The following is an 18,104-nucleotide window of genomic DNA, read 5'->3' as shown; positions in this document are numbered from 1 at the left end:
AAGCACTGGACTGCCAGCGAAGTCCCTCACAATGATCTTGACAAGAGGTTTTGGTTGGCCAGTGTAGGAATCAGCCTGATTGGACAGGATTCAAGACAGAATGGGAAGAAGACTGGAGATGGCAAGTATAGACAAGTTGTTTGAGGCTTTATGCTATAAAAGTGAGAGTGAAATGGGGAGGAAGCTCTAGAGGGATGTAGGGTCATGAGTGTTGTTTGCAGGATGAAAAATATTACAGCATGTTTGCATGCTGATAGGAATGAACCAGTAAAGCAGGGAAATTGATGATCCAGGAGAGGAGGGAATTGCTGGAGAGACATAGGTTAGTAGTAGGGGGATTGGCAACTACTGCCCAAATGGAAGGACTGGCATTAGACAGGCTCACAGACAGCTCATCCATAGTAACGGAAGACCCAGTATGTGGGCAGAGATGCAAACAGGTAGGAAGATGTGGTGGGAGCATGTGGAACTATCTTCCCTGACTGCTATCATTTTCTCAGTGAAATAGAAAGCAAACTCTAAAAGTAAGAATGAGAGAGGAAAAGGTAGAGAGAAGTTAGGGAAATAGAGGCTAGCAGGCAACCTTAAAGGCCCACTTGAGACCATGAATTTCAGGCACAGCTGGTGGGCATGACTGTGTCTTTCTTTTCCCCTGCACTGTACGGCAGCCTGGGTGCAGGAGGAAAGTAGGTGGAGAGTGGGGTTTAACCAGGTTTGGGGTTTTGCCAGGCAAAAAACAAGGAGGTGAGGGACTTCCCTGGCAGTCCTGTGGTTAAGACTTGGCCTTCCAATGCAGGGGGTGCAGGTTTCATCCCTGGTTGGGGAGCTAATATCCCATATGCCTGGCGGCCAAAAAGCCAAAACATAAAACAGAAGCAATATTGTAACAAATTCAATAAAGACTTTAAAAATAATACACATCAAAAAAATAAATCTTAAAAATGAAAGAAAACGATCAGGTGAGAGAAGAGAAAGCTACCTGAAGGTGTAATCAAAGGAGTGGCTATTATGACGGACCGGTATTTTTGAACGAATGAATGAATGATTTCAATACTGGGGAGTGGCTGGCCTCACCCAAGCTCTGAGAGACCCGGAGAAGCACGGTCAGTGGGGTCAGTGTGCCCCAGCAGGTCCCAGCCTCTCCTCCCAGTTCACATTTCTGACCTCCCTGGGCCTCGTAGGGCCGCGCTGTGGGGCGGCCGGCAGGGGGAGCGCGAGGATGCCTGTGGTCGGGCTCTTCGGCTTCAGTTCGGGCTCCCTGCCTGCCCCACCGCCCCGTGGTACCGCCCCGTGGTACCGCCCCGTGGTACCGCCCCGTGGTACCGCCCCGTGGTACCGCCCCGTGGTACCGCCCCGTGGTACCGCCCCGGGTACCACGGCCACTCAGGCCTGACATCTGGGTACCACGGCCACTCAGGCCTGACATCTGCTCTCTAGTTGATCTTGATGAACTCGGCTCCCCGCAGGACCATAGCAGGAACGCTACCTCGGAACAGGAACGTAGTCGCCAAGACTAAATTCCGCTGAGCAACCACGGAGCAAGAACGTGGTCTCAGCCGCAGTCCCGGGCCTCTACGGAGGCGCTGGGTGGGGCAGGGCTGCGGGGCGGGGCGGGGCGGGGCCGGGCCGGGCCGCGCCGCGGGGCAGCCAATAGCACTTAAGGGGGCGGAGTCGTAGAGGCGTGCACTGCTTCCGGACTCTGCCGTCACAACAAGGCAGCCAATGGGAGAGCCAGGGAGGGGCGGCGCGGCCAATGGCGCGGGCCGGTTAGATTCAAAGGTGCCTATAAAGCGTCCTGCATTGCCGTGGTGGTCCGAGCCGTCTTGTGTCAGAGCGCCGCCATGGCTCTGCGGTCCGATGGCCTGGACGAACTGCCCGCAGCGTGCCTGTCGCCGTGCGGGCCGCCCAACCCGGCCGAGCTGTACAGCGAGGAGCGGCGCTTGGCGCTCGAGGAGCTGGTGGCGGGCGGCCCCGACGCTTTCGCGGCCTTCCTGCGACGCGAGCGCCTCGGCCGCTTCCTAAATCCCGACGAGGTGCGCGCCATCCTAGGCGCGGCCGAGAGGCCCGGCGAGGAGGGCGCGGCAGCGGGGCCCGAGGATTCCTTCGGCTCGTCGCACGACTGCTCCTCCGGCACCTACTTCCCCGAGCAGTCGGACCTGGAGCCGCCGCTGCTGGAGCTCGGCTGGCCCTCCTTCTATAAGGGCGCCTACCGCGGGGCCACACGCGTCGAGGCGCACTTCCAGCCCCGCGGCACGGGCGCCCGCGGCCCCTATGGCTGCAAGGACGCGCTGCGCCAGCAGCTCCGCTCGGCGCGAGAGGTGAGCGCCGCGGCCCGGCTCCTCGGGTCACTTCGGTCCCCGGTCCGACGGGACACTCCCTTCAAAAACGGGAAACTGAGGTCTGCTAGGAGCGCGAGCCGGGTGGTCCCGGGGTGCCGGCTCGCCCCTCTCTGCGTGTATCCCCTCGGATCCCCGATCTCCTCCCTGGCCGCTTCTCGTGGCAGGGGAGAGTGGGAGGAGTCTCGGTCCCCAAGAAGGCGGATTGTGCCCAAGTTCCAACTCCTAACATTCACATTCCCTGGGAGGGTGATCAGAAGTCCTGCTAGTTGCAGCTTTCAGTTAAAACCAGTTGTCAGACTGGCTGTCAGCCAACTCTAGATCCCGCTTTCAGGAGCTTCTTAGGAGATGCAATACCTAAGAAGCGCATAACCTAGGGGAAAATTCCTGAAAGTTGTCCCCAGAGACAGCTGCGGGGCATTAGGAGTCTATCATTGCTAGTCACCTGCACGTGCCTTTTGTTGTAGAAAGCAGATACGTACCAGAGTGGCAAAGTGACCCCCGACCCTTTTTCCTCCTGCAGGCCTGGAGAGGAAGTTGCTCCTTCAGTGAATGGGTGGGGAAGGGAGTTTGCGTTTCCATAAGCTGGAAAAAAAAATGCAGATACCCCTGCATTCAGTCATCTCTCTCTTCACAGTGGGTTTTGGTGCAGTTGTCTGACTCTTAGTGTGACAAGGTATTGGGGTGCAGTGGGAGGTTTTGTTTCTCTGCCAGCCAGGATGAGACTGCAGCAGGGTGCTGGGTACTAGGGGTCTGGGAGGAAGAATGCAATCCAGAAGGTGGGAGGGGTGGGTAGGGTGTGGCAGCAGACTCATTCCTCCAGAGCCATGATCAAATGCCACCTCGCTTGCTGACTGGCAGTGCCCAGCTTCCTGGCTGTCTGCCTGTGCCAGAGACATGGCAGGTAAAGCCCCAGGCCACGGTAAGACTTGGTAGGGCTCCTACCTGAGTGTGTCTAACTGTGGTTATGATATCTGTGCATCAAGGCAGTTGAAGTAGCCAAGAAGGGACAAGCCCTGACTTACCAGTGTCCCTGTGCCGGGTGCTCTTTGCCTGATGGTGGGGTTGCAGTGGGTAGGGGGTACGGTAGGCTAGTGCCTTGCCTTTGTGGGCTCCAGCTAGGCTATTCTCAGTCTTGCGGTGCTTTGGGTGTGCTGAGGGTCCTTTTGATGCAACAGACACTTGTGGGTTCAGCGGGAAGATTGAAAAGATGGAAAAAGACACCATTTTAGGATAGGTGTGCATTCCCAACGATCACGTCTAGGGGGAGAACTTGGGCACTTGGAACTTGAGAAAAGTAATGAACGGGTCTTCATGAAAGAGAGAATTGCCCTATCCTCTTGCTTACATCCAATTTTTAGTGGTAGTGGAGGGGCACTGGAGCTAAGACCAGAGGGAAGACTGTCCATCAACTCATGCTGGTCTTAGAAGGGGCTCAAGGCTGATGCTCAGACACCTTTGTCTTGTAGGCATTCTGTAATGCATTCCTGGGTAGAACCTCCTGCCGTGCTCTGTGCCCTAGTCCAGCTTCACACTTATATGTTCAAGATTCTGTATTTGGAAAACTGCCCAGGTGGGCAGTTTTAACTGAGAAAGGTGGTACGTTACCTTTAAATCTGATGAGTATTTTCAGTGTCTCTGCCATATGCCAGATTGCTTGCTTATTCAGAGCCTACTCTGTATTGGACACTGTGCTCCAGGGGCTGGGGCCACAGCTGAAGGACACGATCCTTGCTTGCACTTGAGAGTTGACGGTCTGCTGGCGGGAAGCAGTGAGGAAGTTGCTGCAGGCTGAAGAAAGCTTTAGGGGTGATGGTGACCTTGGAGCTGGGTCCAAGAGGATGGGTGGGGCTTGCCAGACCAGAGGATAGGGACCGGCCCAGAAGTGTGAAAACACCTGGCCTTTTGGGAGGCAGCCAGGTTCCTCACAGCTGGAGCAGAGAGTATGTGGGAGTTAATGGTAGGAGAGGAGGCTGAAGGGAAAGACTGACGCAGACTGTCGAGGGCTTCGCACGCTACTGGAAGGAGCAGTGGGGAGCCATCGCAGGTTTAAAGGGAGGAGAGGAGCTGATCAGATTGGGGTTCCTGAGCAGTAAATGCTGGCGAGAGCAGGAAGGGGGATGGGTTAGAGAGGGGCGAGACTGGAGTAGAGGTGGTAGTAAGGAGGGGCTTAGGGATCTACACGTGAGAAGGGGGTCTGTGCTAAGGCAGTGCTGGGGCTCGGGCAGGGGAAGAATTTTAGGTAGAATTGACAGGACTTGGTCATGTCACTACTTAGGAAGGGTAGTGAGAGAGAGGGCAGGAAAGTAGGCAAGGCCAAGGAGAAGGTATAGGAAGAATTGAGTTTTTTTAGCTTGGGTGAGTGGTGATGCCACGAAATTAGAATACAGGAGAAGAATGAGACTGAGGGTAGGGATGGGGAGGTGAGTGGGATTTGAGACACGCTAAACTTGAGGTCTCAGACACCATCTCTTTTATGTAAAAAAAAAACAAACCCAAAACCCCAAAACATAATCATGCTTTCTCTGCCAGGCACTGTTCCAAGTAACCCTAACGTAGGTGCGATTATTAGCTCCATTTTGCGGCTGGTGAAATTGAGGCATAGAGAAGTTAAGTTGCCCCGAGGTCACACAGCCAGGGAATGACAGAGCCAGGACTCAAACCGAGGCACAGCATCTCTTAACCGCTATCAGCCACCACGCTCTGCCTTGTGCCATGTGGAGGTAAGGAGGCGTCACTGTCCCCAGGTGGACGGAAATCTGTGGAGGAGACAAGTGTTAGAGAGCTAACCTGGTTGCTGGTCCAGTGCGGCTGCTCCAGGTAGAGGTGTGGGTTGGGTACACAGGAGCGGCTGTGTCGCTCCGAATACATCCTTTGAAGTCCGGTACCTGTGACGGCGAGGACTGTGGAGATGAAGGTCTCAGGCTGTTTCCGGATGAGATGAGAAGCCATTCTGCGTCTGTGTTCATATGGCAAAAGCGCTTGACGGTGTGATTGAGCACTTTTAAAGGGTCAGTTTCTGTGCTAAGCCCTTTACCTGGACTCTCTCAGTTAACCCTCCCCAACCTAAAAGGAGGCCACAATTAAGAAGAGACCAGGCACAGAGACGATAAGTAGCTTCCCCAAGATACAGTTAGTGTGGGACAGAGCTGGGCATGAGCCCGTCTGCCTGGCCCCTGAGCCCGGGCTCTCGACCACTCACCACTCCACAGGGCCCCCTGCCATGAGGGAGGGTTGGTGCTTTGGTAGTTTTCAATAAGCTGGGTTTTTTTTAAGGGTTTCTTAAGATTTGAACTTTTAATTTCCATGTTGCATATTGAAGAAAAAGGAAAATGGCGATGACAGGACTAGATCTCCCCTTGGCAGGAAGGAGACTGGAGTGGTCAGGGTACAGGCACAAGAAGCCAGTCTCACTTGGTAAATGGTGGTGTCTGATCCTAGCTCTGCGGCCTCAACGGATGGTTCTGGGATGGGTCCTCATCCAGGACTCATGTTGCTTTTGAGCCGTTCAGGCTTGTAGGGCCTCTGGCACCGAATAGTGCTCAGTAGGTACAGCGGAGAGCTCTCACGTGCACCTTTGATCATTCAGCAAGTGAGTTTGCCTGCCTGTCTGCTCAGCAAGGACTTGTCCCAGGGTAGGTGGGACCAGGGCTGTGAACCTGCCAGTTCTGCCGTTGGCTCAGTTTCTGCGCACCTTTCAAAGCGTGGGTCTGCTGCGTTGAGTGAGGTACAGCACCTAGAAACACACGATTTATGTACAGCGTGGCTTCTGAATACAAGCTGACTCGGTGCTCAGTTGAGCTTCACCAAAGCTGGAGGAAGTACTGTTTTGGACTTTTTTTTTTCCCCCCTTTGGACTTCTTGAGAGCTGAGATGTCTGCTCTTAGGAGAATTTTGAACTACACAGGATTTCCCCCTTACACACATACTCTAGAATCTATCCCTGTACTACTGTATTTGTTGATGAGTCATTCATTTCTTTGTCTCTGTTGCCATGTGAATCAGCGTTGGGCTGGGCTCTGGCCCCCACAGATCGGCTGGGAGTGGAGACCTTGCCTGGAAGTGCTGTGTGCCCTTACTTGGTGATGTGCTGTTGCCGAGGCTCTTGGGATATTCCTAGCGTCTGGATGGGAGCTCACAGACAAAGCTCACCCTGCTAGGAGGTCCTGCACTCTCCAGAGCCATCGCTCTTACCAGCTGCCCATTCCCTACAGCTTTTGTTCCAAAGGGGCACTTTTGCTATGACCTCACCCTTGGGCATCCTTTTGATAACCTGAGCATTTGTAAAAAGCTGTCGTTGTGTTGACAAAGAGTCCTGCCTCCTAGGAGGAGTAACAGCTGAGGAATCTGTTGGAGGCCCCTGGTGTGCACGTGGATGTATCCAAATTAAGGCCCTCCTGGCCTTGCACAGTCCTCCTCTGAGTTGCAATTGAACCTGTGCAGTGTGAGCAGTTCCTGTTCGGAACCCAGGGCAGGCTTTCTCAACCTCATCACTATTGACGTTTCGGACGGGATAACGCTCTTTGTTCTGAGCGGTTGTCCTGTGCATTGTAGGATGCTGAGTAGTATCCCTGGCCTCCACCCAGTGGATGCCAGAAGCACTGGCCCCCGCCAAAAAATGGTCATCACATTCAAAAATGTCTCCCCTGGGGAGGGGGTCAGGGGAAGAAGGAGTTACTGCTTTAGTGGTTAGAGTTTCAGTTGGGGGTGATAAAAAAGTTTTGGAAACAGATAGTGGTGAGGGCTGACGACATTGCAAATGTAATTAAGGCCACTGAATTGTATGCTTAGGAATTGTTAAGATGGAAATATTATATATGTTATATATTTTACAATTTTAAAAAGTGTCCCCAGACATTGCCAGATGTCCTCTGAGGGGCAAAATTGCCCTTGGTTGAGAACCACTGTCCTAGGAAATCTCACCGATGCGTGAGATGCTGCCCACTAGACTAAGTGTGGCTGCTTTTTATCCCTTCCTTTTGGTTCTATGTGTCAGGTTAAGGATTTCGGAGTCTTTCACCATTTCATTTCTTTCTTCTTTTTAATTGTGGTAAAATATATGTAACAAAATTTAGCACTTTTTTAAAGTGTACAGATCAGTGGATTAAGGACATTCACCATCACCACATGCAACCATCACCACCATCCAGGTCCAGAACTTGTTCATCTTCCCAAGAGGAACCTCTGTTCCCACTGAACAATAACTCGCCATTCCCTCCTCCTCTCAGCCCCCAGCAACCACTATTCTGTTTTCTGTCTGCCATTTCATTTCTTTATTCTTTTCACCTGGCATCCATTGGGCAGTAGAGAAGCTGCAGAATTATTCTCTGGTTCCTTTATGGATAAAGGATAAGTTCTCTCAGGAAGAAACGTAGTAGGCCTACTGGCTTTTTTAAAGTCCGGATGTAAATGATAGAACCTCTGGAGGGGAATCTGGCAATATTCAGCAAAATTTCACTTGTACTTACCCATTGACCTAGCAGTTCCATGCCTGTGTATCTGTCCGAAAGATACACTGGCGAAAACTATGAATAGGCCTATGCAGTTGGCTGTTTGTTGCAGCACTGATTATAACAGCAAAAGGCTGGAAGGGCTCAAACATCCGTCAGTGGCAGATTGGTGAGTAAACGGATCCTTCTGCACAGTGCAGCGCCTAGCAGCTCTGAAAAGGGATGAGCACTAGCTCTGTTTCCTACGATTAAGTGGCTAGAACCTCAGTGACCAATGCAGCAGCCGTTGGCCACCTGTGGCTATTTAAATTTATGTGACTTAAAAGGAAATACAGGGCTTCCCTGGTGGCGCAGTGGTTGAGAGTCCGCTGGCCGATGCACGGGACACAGGTTCGTGCCCCGATCCGGGAAGATCCCACACGCCGCGGAGCGGCTGGGCCCATGAGCCATGGCCGCTGAGCCTGCGCGTCCGGAGCCTGTCTGTGCTCCGCAACGGGAGAGGCCACAGCAGTGAGAGGCCCGCGTACTGCAAAAAAAAAAAAAAAAAAAAAAAGGAAATACATTAAAAAACTCAGTTCCTCTATTGCACTAGTCATATATCGAGTATTTAATCACTGCTTATGGCTAGTGGCGGCCATGGACAGTGCAGATACAGAACCTCCACCATCTAAGAAGTTTCTGCTGGGACAGCACTGGTCTAGAACAACACGTATCATACACTGCCTTTTATCTACAGGGGGGATATGAGCATATACATATACATATGTATACACACATACACACATATACGTACTCATTTAGTAACGTAAATGAGTATGTGTACACATGCATACTTTTATTTATATTTTTTTAAAAATTGGAGAAACCCAAAGCTAGTTGAAGTTATTATCTTTGTGGGGACGGCAGAAGAGAAGGGACAAGGATGGAAGCTAGGTGTCTCTGGATGTAGCTTGTTTTGTCGATTGGACTTGGGAGCCAGGCAGATGTTTTACATAATTATAAAAAAAAATAACTCACGATGATAAGCCCCTTCCCCCCGCAAAACGTCTCTTGATGCTTTCCCCTCCCTTTGAAAAAGCCCAGCCCGCCCGTGTACTTCATGCTAGAATAGTGCAGAGGAAATGTTGCTGTATGTGGCTGGTCCCTGCACCCCTGGGGCCATTGAAAAATTGGTTTACCCACCGCTGCCTTCCCAGAGGGGCCCCAGGCCACTCTCTGCAGATAGAGGCTCCATCGGCAATTTAATCTGATACTTAAATTGCTAATTTTATAAGAGCCCATGAAACTTAGAGAAGACAACACGCACGGATGAATTTAGGTTTTGCTGTGGAAATTGACGTTCTTTTTGTCTTTAAACCCTGATGTCAATATCAAGATCATTATTGAAAGATTTTAATTTTTTAAATAAATTTATTTATATTTGGCTGCGTTGGGTCTTCGTTGCTGCACGCGGGCTTTCTCTAGTTGCGGTGAGTGGGGACTACTCTTGGCTGCAGTGCGCGGGCTTCTCATTGCGGTGGCTTCTCTTGTTGTGGAGCACGGGCTCTAGGCACCTGGGCTTCAGTAGTTGTGGCGCGTGGGGTCAGTTAGTTGTGGCTCGCGGGCTCTAGAGAGCAGGCTCAGTAGTTGTGGTGCACGGGCTTAGTTGCTCCGTGGCATGTGGGATCTTCCCCCGACCAGGGCTGGAACCTGTGTCCCCTGCATTGGCAGGCGGATTCTTAACCACTGTGCTGCCAGGGAAGCCCCATTATTTAAAGATGTTAAAAGAAATTTCCAGGAGAAAATTTCTGTTCTGTTAAAAATCTGTAATACATACATGGGGTGAAAATATAGGTTTTTTTTTTTTTTTTTTTTTTTTGGAAGAAGGTCTCCAGAAGAGGCAGGAGCCCTGGGGACTTGAATGAAGTCGAGTCGGGTGTCACTCAGTCAGCGTGATCAATTCAGCAGGCAGGCTCTTGTCGACCACCAGACAGGCTGATGCATCTTTGCGCGTGTGTAGACCTTTGGTAGAATTCCAAGCATCTCTCACATGTGTCCTTGCTTTATGACCATGGGTGGGAAGGGAGAGAAACTGAGGTGCAGTGAGAAGGGGTGAGTGACACAGACTTCCTGCTCCAGGCAGAGGAAGAGCTGGAATGAGAACAGGAATGACCGACCCTGAGTAGCCCCTCGAGGCTGCTCAAGTGCCTGCTCAGAGCCCTGCCCCGCCCATCGAGGGTGTGTGCATCAGATGATAGAGCTCGGAGGAGCTGTGTTTGAGGTTGCCGAGCTCAGGTAGAATGACTTGGCCAGGGTCGGTGGCAGAATTAGGACTAAGACTATGACAGCTGCCATATAAGGGCTTTCTGTGGTGCCAGGAACTGTCAAGTGTTCTCTCTTGACCAAACCTACTGCAAACACTACAAGGTGGGTAGCATTATTTGCATGTTGTAGAAGCCAACAGAATGGAAGTAACTTGCTAGAGGGAACACGGTGATGAGAAGTGGAGGAGCCTGCATCCACGTCCAGGTCTAGCTCTGTAGCCTGTTCACGTAGCATCTGTGCCTCCCAAGGTTTCCTGATTTAGTCAGTTCAGAGTTAGTCAGCAAAACTGCCCGCAGAAAGAAGTGCCTGCTGTCCTAGGGCATTTCAAGGTACCTGACGTTCGCTCTGCAAGTTGTTTTGTGTTCTTAGTGATCATCCTTTGTGATGGGCTCAATCTCATATACTTTATGCAATACTCTACTGATCCTTCCAGGATTTAGTCTAAGCTTTCAATCATTTGAAGACGGAACATTAGATTTGTTTGCAATAATGTTTAATCTAACACTTTTTTTTTCTTTTTTGGCCGCACCTTGCAGCATGTGGGATCTTAGTTCCCTGACCAGGGATCGAACCTGTGCCCCCTGCATTGGAAGCACGGAGCCTTAGCCACTGGACTGCCAGGGAAGTCCCAATCTAACACTTTTTAATAGGTAGCTCTGGGGTCAGCTGGGCTGAAATTCCAGCTCCTGTGTTTGCCTAAGTGTGTCACCTTGAACAAGTCACGGAACCTCTGCACGCTTTATTTTTCTTATCAGTAAATTGGAGATAACAATTAACGGGGTTTTCAAATCTCAGGATACCTCTTTAGAGCTTCTGGCAAACAGAAAAGATTTCAGTTCTGTGTGAAAAGTAACATACACAGAGTCTGTGCAGAATACCCTGGGGACTGCTACCTGTAACCACGTGGATCACCGGGTTCCATGGTATAAATCATCGAGGGACGGTTAGGAGTGACTGAGGGAGGAAAGGCTTGAGGTTTTGTCACCTGCGATGATGACATGGGACTTGGTGCAGGAGTGGCTGCTGTAGATGTGGCTGGAGAAGAGCAGGAACAGCATGGGGACTGGTAGCAGACCAACCATCCAGGCTCCGACAGCTGGGTGTTTCCTCTTTAGGTGTCATGTTAGGACCAACGTGCGCTGAGTTGCAGATGGGCTTTTGACCCTGGATTGGACACTCACAAGCCACCACTTGCAGAGCTTTCCACCTCTAGCAGAGCGGGTAGGCTCTTTGTAGCATAGGCTGGGACAGGGCAATACCCACCGTGACCATGTGGGCACTTGATGAGCATGGGATGCCCACCTGCCCATGTGTCTCTCCTTTGTCCATCCCGCAGTATGACTCAGGGAGTGGGAGTGATGACTGCTTTCAAGTCCCGGTGCTCTTCTAGGGCCCAGCAGCCTGCAGCATGGACGCCAACACCTAGGAGATGTGGCCAGCTCTGCAAAGCAGACACTCAGCTGGCTAGCAAATGAGCCCAGGTCATTGTTCAGAGAAGAGTCTGTCCCTTCACAGACTTAAGAAGCCCCAGGTCTAGTTCAGCTGCTCCGGGCTTGGTTGCATGGGGGCGGGGGTGGGGTGGGGCTGAGGGCAGAGAGTAAGGGGGAGCGGGGATGGGGTCTGGAAGGAAGGCGGGCCTTCCTGCTGACAGCTTCCACCCATAGGGCTGTTCTTCCTCCAGAAGTCTTTTAAAGGTCCTGCTCTAGAAAGAGGAGGGGATGTTGGATGCAGGCGGAGTCAGAGGGATAAGCATCTCCATCTACCCTCTAAGTACCCCGTGGGCGTTCAAACCCAATTATTTTCAACACACAGGAAAGGTTGAAGCTTCAAAACCAAACAATGAAACTAACAGCAAATTAGATACTGACTCACTACCTAACAGAGGTGGTGTTTGCACAATTGTTTTGTTAAATGATAAATCAAAATTCAGTTTGGCAGGCGCCTTATGCTGTGCGCCCCGCTCCTGGGGCCCTGCTTCCAGCAACCCTCCAGCTCCTCGGCTGTGTCCCGGTGGCACCTGGGTGCACGTCCATCGGCCCCGTCGCGCTCACTTCCTGTCTCTCCTGAGGACGGGGACTGACCCCGGATTGATTTTCTCTCACTTTGTCTTATGAGCTCGACTCATTCTCACATGTGTGTATTCAGAACCCCTTTATGAGGTTTTACTGCCACCTCAAAATCAGTTTCAAAACCTCTCTCTCTCTCAAGATTGTTTCTGTTTTCTGTTTGTGTGGACCTGAATCAGCCTCCCTCCACCCCCATCTCTCCTCCCTCATCCCAGGGAGAACATTGCTTACCTTTCCCACGGGCCTCTTTCCCTTCTCTGTGACCCTCATGGCTTCCTGCCTGGCCCACCATCGAAACCTCTATCACTGATTTTTATTCTTTAGTCCTCCTAAACATTTGCTGAACCTAAAAAGCTACCTAAGTGCCTACTGTGTTTCAGGTACGTAGGTATGTGGCCCTGTGTTGCAGGAGGGGGGCCACATCTTCCAGCATCAGCTTCTTCTGTCCTGTTGGGTTCATCACTAAACTCATCACTCATCCTAAACCTCCTCCCCTCCATGGCCTGTATGATCCTGACACCTTGGTTGGCGTCCAAGGCCTTCCATGCTCCTGCACACTCACCTGTCTCTCAGTCACGTCCTGTCGCTCCCTCTCGTGCATACTCTGCGTTCCAGCCAGACTGGGACATACCCCATCATTTCCTACATCTTCCTCTGTCATCATGTGGCTTCCTGCCGGATGCCCTCCCCTTTGCTTCTCCCCTGTCCAAATCGTCCTGATGTTTGATTCAACTCAAAGGCCATCTCCTCCAGGATTTCTCCTTTTCTCTCCTTTGGTAAACATTTGAGGGCCTGTGTTGGGTCTACGCCTGCAAGGGAGATGCTTTACTGTCTCCCCCTCCCGCAAAGCGTTCCCCTGATTTCCTTGCCTGTTACAGTAAGTATCATTTTCCTTCCCTGCAGCCTGTGTCCTCTCTTTGTGGGTAAGTCAGGTGCATGTTGAATCCTTTATAGCCATCTTTCTACCTAGCACAGGGTTCAGCCCACAGTAGACTCTGAGGTGCTGGCTGCATTTGAACACCTATTTCATGCCTGAGTGAAGCCCTTTCCATGCTTTGTCTCATTTAATCCTCACAACAGCCCTGTGATGTGGATGCTAGATGATATTATCCGTATCTTCCAGAGGAGGAAACTGAGACTCAGAGAGATTAAGCAACTTGCCCAGAGTCACACAGCAGTAAGCCACAGAGCTGGGAACTGTGCCCACGCCTTTCTGCCTTTTAACCAATAAGTTGTTTGGCCTGAATTAGTGGGATAGATACATCTCCAAATAGGATGTATAAAAATGCATTGGAGGATATAAACTTTTGAAGATGCCACCAATTTAGAAGGAACACTTTTTATTTTCTAAATCATTGTCTCCAGTGGGGTTTAGCTGTACCCTTTGCCAAGAATAGCTCACAGCTGGGGCTTTGGCAACATTAGAGAAAGGGAACCAGAGAGATAAATTGTCTTTCCCAGACTCCCTCACAGCAATGACTTCCTGGGAGCTGGCATTTCTGGGTCCCTCCTCCTGGTGGACAAGACTCTGAGGTGTTAGAGATGGACAGTAAAATCGTCTCTTTGTCTCTGCACTTCTTTTTTAAAAAATAAATAAATTATTTATTTTGGGGGGCTGCTTTGGGTCTTCGTTGCTGCACGCGGGATTTCTCTAGTTGCGGTGAGCAGAGGCTACTCTTTTTTGCAGTGCGCGGGCTTCTCATTGCGGTGGCTTCTCTTGTGGAGCACGGGCTCTAGGTACGCAGACCTCAGTAGTTGTGGTATGCGGGCTCAGTAGTTGTGGAGCGCAGGCTCCATAGTTGTGGCGCACGGGCCCAGGTGCTCTGCGGCATGTGGGATCTTCCCAGACCAGGGCTCGAACCCGTGTCCCCTGCACTGGCAGGCGGATTCTTAACCACTGCGCCACCAGGGAAGCCCCTCTGCACTTCTTTGATACCCAAATACTTAAGGGGTAATGACTCTCAGGTACTGGCCTGAGTCCTCTGGGCCCCCAGAGATGAATCAGTCCTGTTGAGGGGCCTCTGCTCTCACAAACCTGTAAGTCAGTCACCTTAACGTTCAGGAAAGGATTTAATGTGATTGGAAGAGACTCATGTTTTTGCTGATGAGGTTACGAGGAGGGTGGTACATTGCAGCTCCAGCCTGCAGAAGAGTTCCAAACCTTGGCTTCGGGGAGCGGTTTCCTAAGTGACAGTCCTGGCTCTGACCCGATGCAGGGGCTTGTACGAGACCCACATGTTTTGGTTCCCCCGCAGACCTGCCAGGAATTAGCTGACGGCCATGCTTTCAAACCTGCAGAGGGTGTGATTAGAGGCTTTGCTGCTGGAGCGGCCTCTCTTGAAGCAGGAAAGCCAGGAGCTGGGAGATGTTTCCCTGCGCTGAACTGTCTGGACGGCTTAAGCTCTGGACTGGTCACGCAGATCAATGAACAGATACCAGAGGGATCTCTTGTATGGGCATTTGATGTGGCCTAGTCATTTAATGCTCACAACAAATCTATTTTGCAACGAAGGAAACAGGCTTTCGAAGCAGCTGTAATCTACCCAAGGCCACGTGGCTGAGGTGGCCCTTAACTGTACTGTGTGCTGAGTGGGGAAAATTGATTAGGAGGCACAAATGGAGCCGGGTCGTTGGGGAGCAGAAAGGACTGGTCCAAGCTGCAGGGCAGCATCCTTAGGACATATTTCCGTGCTCTTGTTGCGGGCTTGCGCTGCGGACAGATACCAGAGAACTTCAGATACCACCTTTTACAGAGGAGGGGCTGGCGCTCTGGGAGCCATTAGGTTAGATCCTGACAGGTGGAGGGAGCAGACGTCATGAAGAGGTGATGCGCAGCAACAGTCAGGAGGTGGGAGAATCGACTTGCCTGGCTCAGTCAGTTCCAAGCCATGAGTTGGTGGTGGATGAGGTGGCCCATTCTAGATTATGATAGAAAACCATATTATGATCCAAAACCAGACAATAAAATCAGACTTGGAGACTGGTATACCCAGAAGGGGGGCCTCAGAGAGACTCTTAAGTTTTTACATACCTGTTTTACAGACATGGGCAACAAGCCACGTGTCTAAAATGATGGTGGGTTAGCTGCAGAACCTAGATATCTTGCCGGTCTGAGCTGAGCTTGTGAGACGGGGGTTTTAGTAAAGGAAGAGAGTTGAATGGAACAAGTTCATAGGAGGTCAAAGTAGTGGAGGAATCTATAGTTTTGAGAAATTTGCAGTGTGGAGGAGAGTGGCTGGGTCAAGTCCAGATTTGTGGCATACAGTGGCCTGAGCGTCTTTGGAGACAGACAAGAGTCCACGGTGAGAGGAAAACTGATACCGCAGAAGGAGAAGGAAGGAAGAGTATTGTAGGACAGGGATCCTTTCCCAGCTCTGAGACGGGGTCCAGAGTCTGGACAACGAGCTGTAAGGTGGTGTCCTTGTGGGTTGACCGCTGGCTCTTCTCTCTGCCCCACACCCTAGGTGATTGCAGTGGTTATGGATGTTTTCACGGACATTGACATCTTCCGAGACCTGCAGGAAATCTGTCGGAAACAGGGAGTTGCTGTCTACATCCTTCTGGACCAGGCCCTGCTCTCTCAGTTTTTGGATATGTGCATGGATATGAAAGTTCATCCTGAACAGGAAAAGGTTTGTGTTACACTCTTTCTAGTTTCACCACAATCAGCAAATAATGACTGAGCATCTGTGACCTCCCCGTTGGTGGTGGTGTCCCCGTTGTAAGGGAGGGACCTGAGGCTGTGAGAAAAATCGTTTGCCTAAAGCCTCACAGGAAAGAAAGACAGAGTCAGGTTCAGACCTTGGCCTCTCCCTCACGTCACGATGCCTCTTAATGGGGAGCTTGTCTGTTGATGGCAAGATGCTGCCTTGGAAGCTGCTGCTTTTGACTGCAGCACTGGTAGGCTCCAATTTTAATTGTGAGCACCACTGTTTACGGAGTCCTGCTGTGTCCTTGGCACTGTCCTAGGCTCTTGACAATGTTATGCAACTTAAATCCTCACAGCAGCCCCATCAGGTGAGTGGCGTTATACCTGTGTTTCATATTGGGAAGTGGTGACACCAAGAGCCCAGTGTCTACAACTAGAAAGTAGTGGGATGGAGTTTCCCCATCTGTCGGCCTGCCTGCAGCCCCAGTGTTCTTAAATCACTGTCAGATGCTGCCTCTCGTTTCTCATTATTATAAAATTAGACTTTTTATGTCCTTTGCTCTGAGCATGAAAGTAATTTGAGCTTAAGTATTTAAATGTAAGGTTATGTAACTTAGCAAGCTTGTTCTCTTTAGTAGAAAGGCAAGAAAAATAGTCATTTATTACACCATTCACTTCTTAAAAATTAAGCAACTTAAGAGCTTCAGAACTTAACTCATCAACTTGGTTCATCACCTTAATTCATCAACTTAGTTTCTCACCTATGTGAGCACCTACTCTGAGCTACTCATTGTTCCAGGTACTGGACACAAGGCGACGAGCAAAGTGAATGAAGAGGTTGGACTTTGGTTCTATAGGCTACCACGCAGGGGACATGAACTTACCGCCTTGTTATTATCAAGCAATTTGGTTTACACAATTTTGACTGTTTAACTTCTCTTGAGAGCTCATGTTCGTTGTTCTCCCTCAAGAGGAAACAGGATTGGGTTTAATTAGGTAGCTACTAACTTGTCACTAGTGCTTAAAAGCAAATCCATGATGGAGGTAAGCCTTGGAGCTTGGAGACGGAATGAAACAGTCAGCCCTGTGACCTGACAGTCAATTTAAAAATGTGTCAGGTGGACCCAAGGGAAATGCAAGTCAGGCCTGGAAAGTGCATCGTCATCTAACCAGATGTTTAGTCCATACGTGCTCTGCCGCAGAGCCTGGTGAAGAAATTGAAGGTGTTGATGTTTAATTTCAAGGTGCTCTTGCTGTAATTGAGGCTGTGTGTGGGCAGCAGGAAGATCACAGAATAGCCCGGCCACGACTTTGATCGAGTGACTGGCTCTGATTCATCCACTCAGCAGAAATCTAGGAGGATTTGCTGACTCAGTTGCCTGCTGAGTTGGTTGCTGCCTTCGTGGGTGTCTGGATCCTCTAGGAAGGGTCAAAGGGAGATCTGTCTTTTTGGTCTCACCCATGTTCATCATGTCTTAACTTCTTCTTCGGGAAGCACCACTTTGCCATGGAGGCTTCTCTCACCAGGGCCTGTGTGTGCTGGTGAACCTGCCCCTCACCAGAAGAAGTGGGGGTGACTTCTTTTGCCCTGGTGCTGCGGCTGGTGCAGAATGTTGGGTGTCCTGCCTGCAGGAGCTTGGTCACACGTTTGTGTGCAGGCACTCAAAAGTGCTTTGATTGTAAATCAACTATACTCCAATGTAAAATAAAAATTAAAAAAAAAAAAATGCTTTGACCACAATCACAGAGGCCTACATAGCATTCAGGTAAGTTCCAAAGGGAAAGATGCACAAAACCACACTGAAATCTGCCCACAGTGATATTCTTTATGCTTGTTATTATATGTTGACCCTTTGAAGCTCTGCTCAGGGATCGCCCGGGAAGCCCTCCCCTGCCAGCTTCATGTGCACCTCTATGGAAGGTTCTAGGTTTTTTGTCTGTTTGTTTTAATTTTCATTTTGAAATAATTTTATTTACAAAGGAGTTAGAAAAATAATATTAGGCATCCCTGGATACTCTTTGCCCAAATTTTCTAAATGTTTACATCTTACAAACCTCAGTACAAATTCCAAAATCAGGAAATAAACTTGATATAGTACTATTATCTACTCTGTAGACATGATAAATTTCACTCATCATTCCATGAATGCTGGTTTTCTTATCCAGGATCCAATCTGGGACCATATCTTGCATTTATGTCATTGTCATTTCTCCTTAGCTTCCTCTCATCTGGAGCTGTTCCTCTCTTTCTGTGTCTTTTACAGTCTTGATGCTTTTGAAGAATACTAGCCAGTTTTCT

General features: G+C 50.3%; 1 protein-coding gene across 1 annotated transcript in view; it reads left to right on the top strand.

The window, feature by feature from the left end:
• The first annotated feature begins 1,820 nt into the window (after positions 1–1,820).
• The window catches only part of FAM83D (family with sequence similarity 83 member D), a 22,696-nt gene continuing 6,412 nt past the window's right edge, over positions 1,821–18,104 (top strand). Inside the window, exons 1-2 of the mRNA XM_032606900.1 lie at positions 1,821–2,318; positions 15,621–15,788. Coding sequence (XP_032462791.1) covers positions 1,842–2,318; positions 15,621–15,788 — 645 coding nt within the window. The 5' untranslated portion in view covers positions 1,821–1,841. The remainder of the gene's footprint in view (positions 2,319–15,620; positions 15,789–18,104) is intronic.

This window comes from Phocoena sinus, chromosome 15 (genome assembly GCF_008692025.1).
Source record: "Phocoena sinus isolate mPhoSin1 chromosome 15, mPhoSin1.pri, whole genome shotgun sequence".
Lineage (NCBI taxonomy): Eukaryota > Metazoa > Chordata > Mammalia > Artiodactyla > Phocoenidae > Phocoena > Phocoena sinus.
This window is presented reverse-complemented; position numbering and strand designations above follow the sequence as displayed.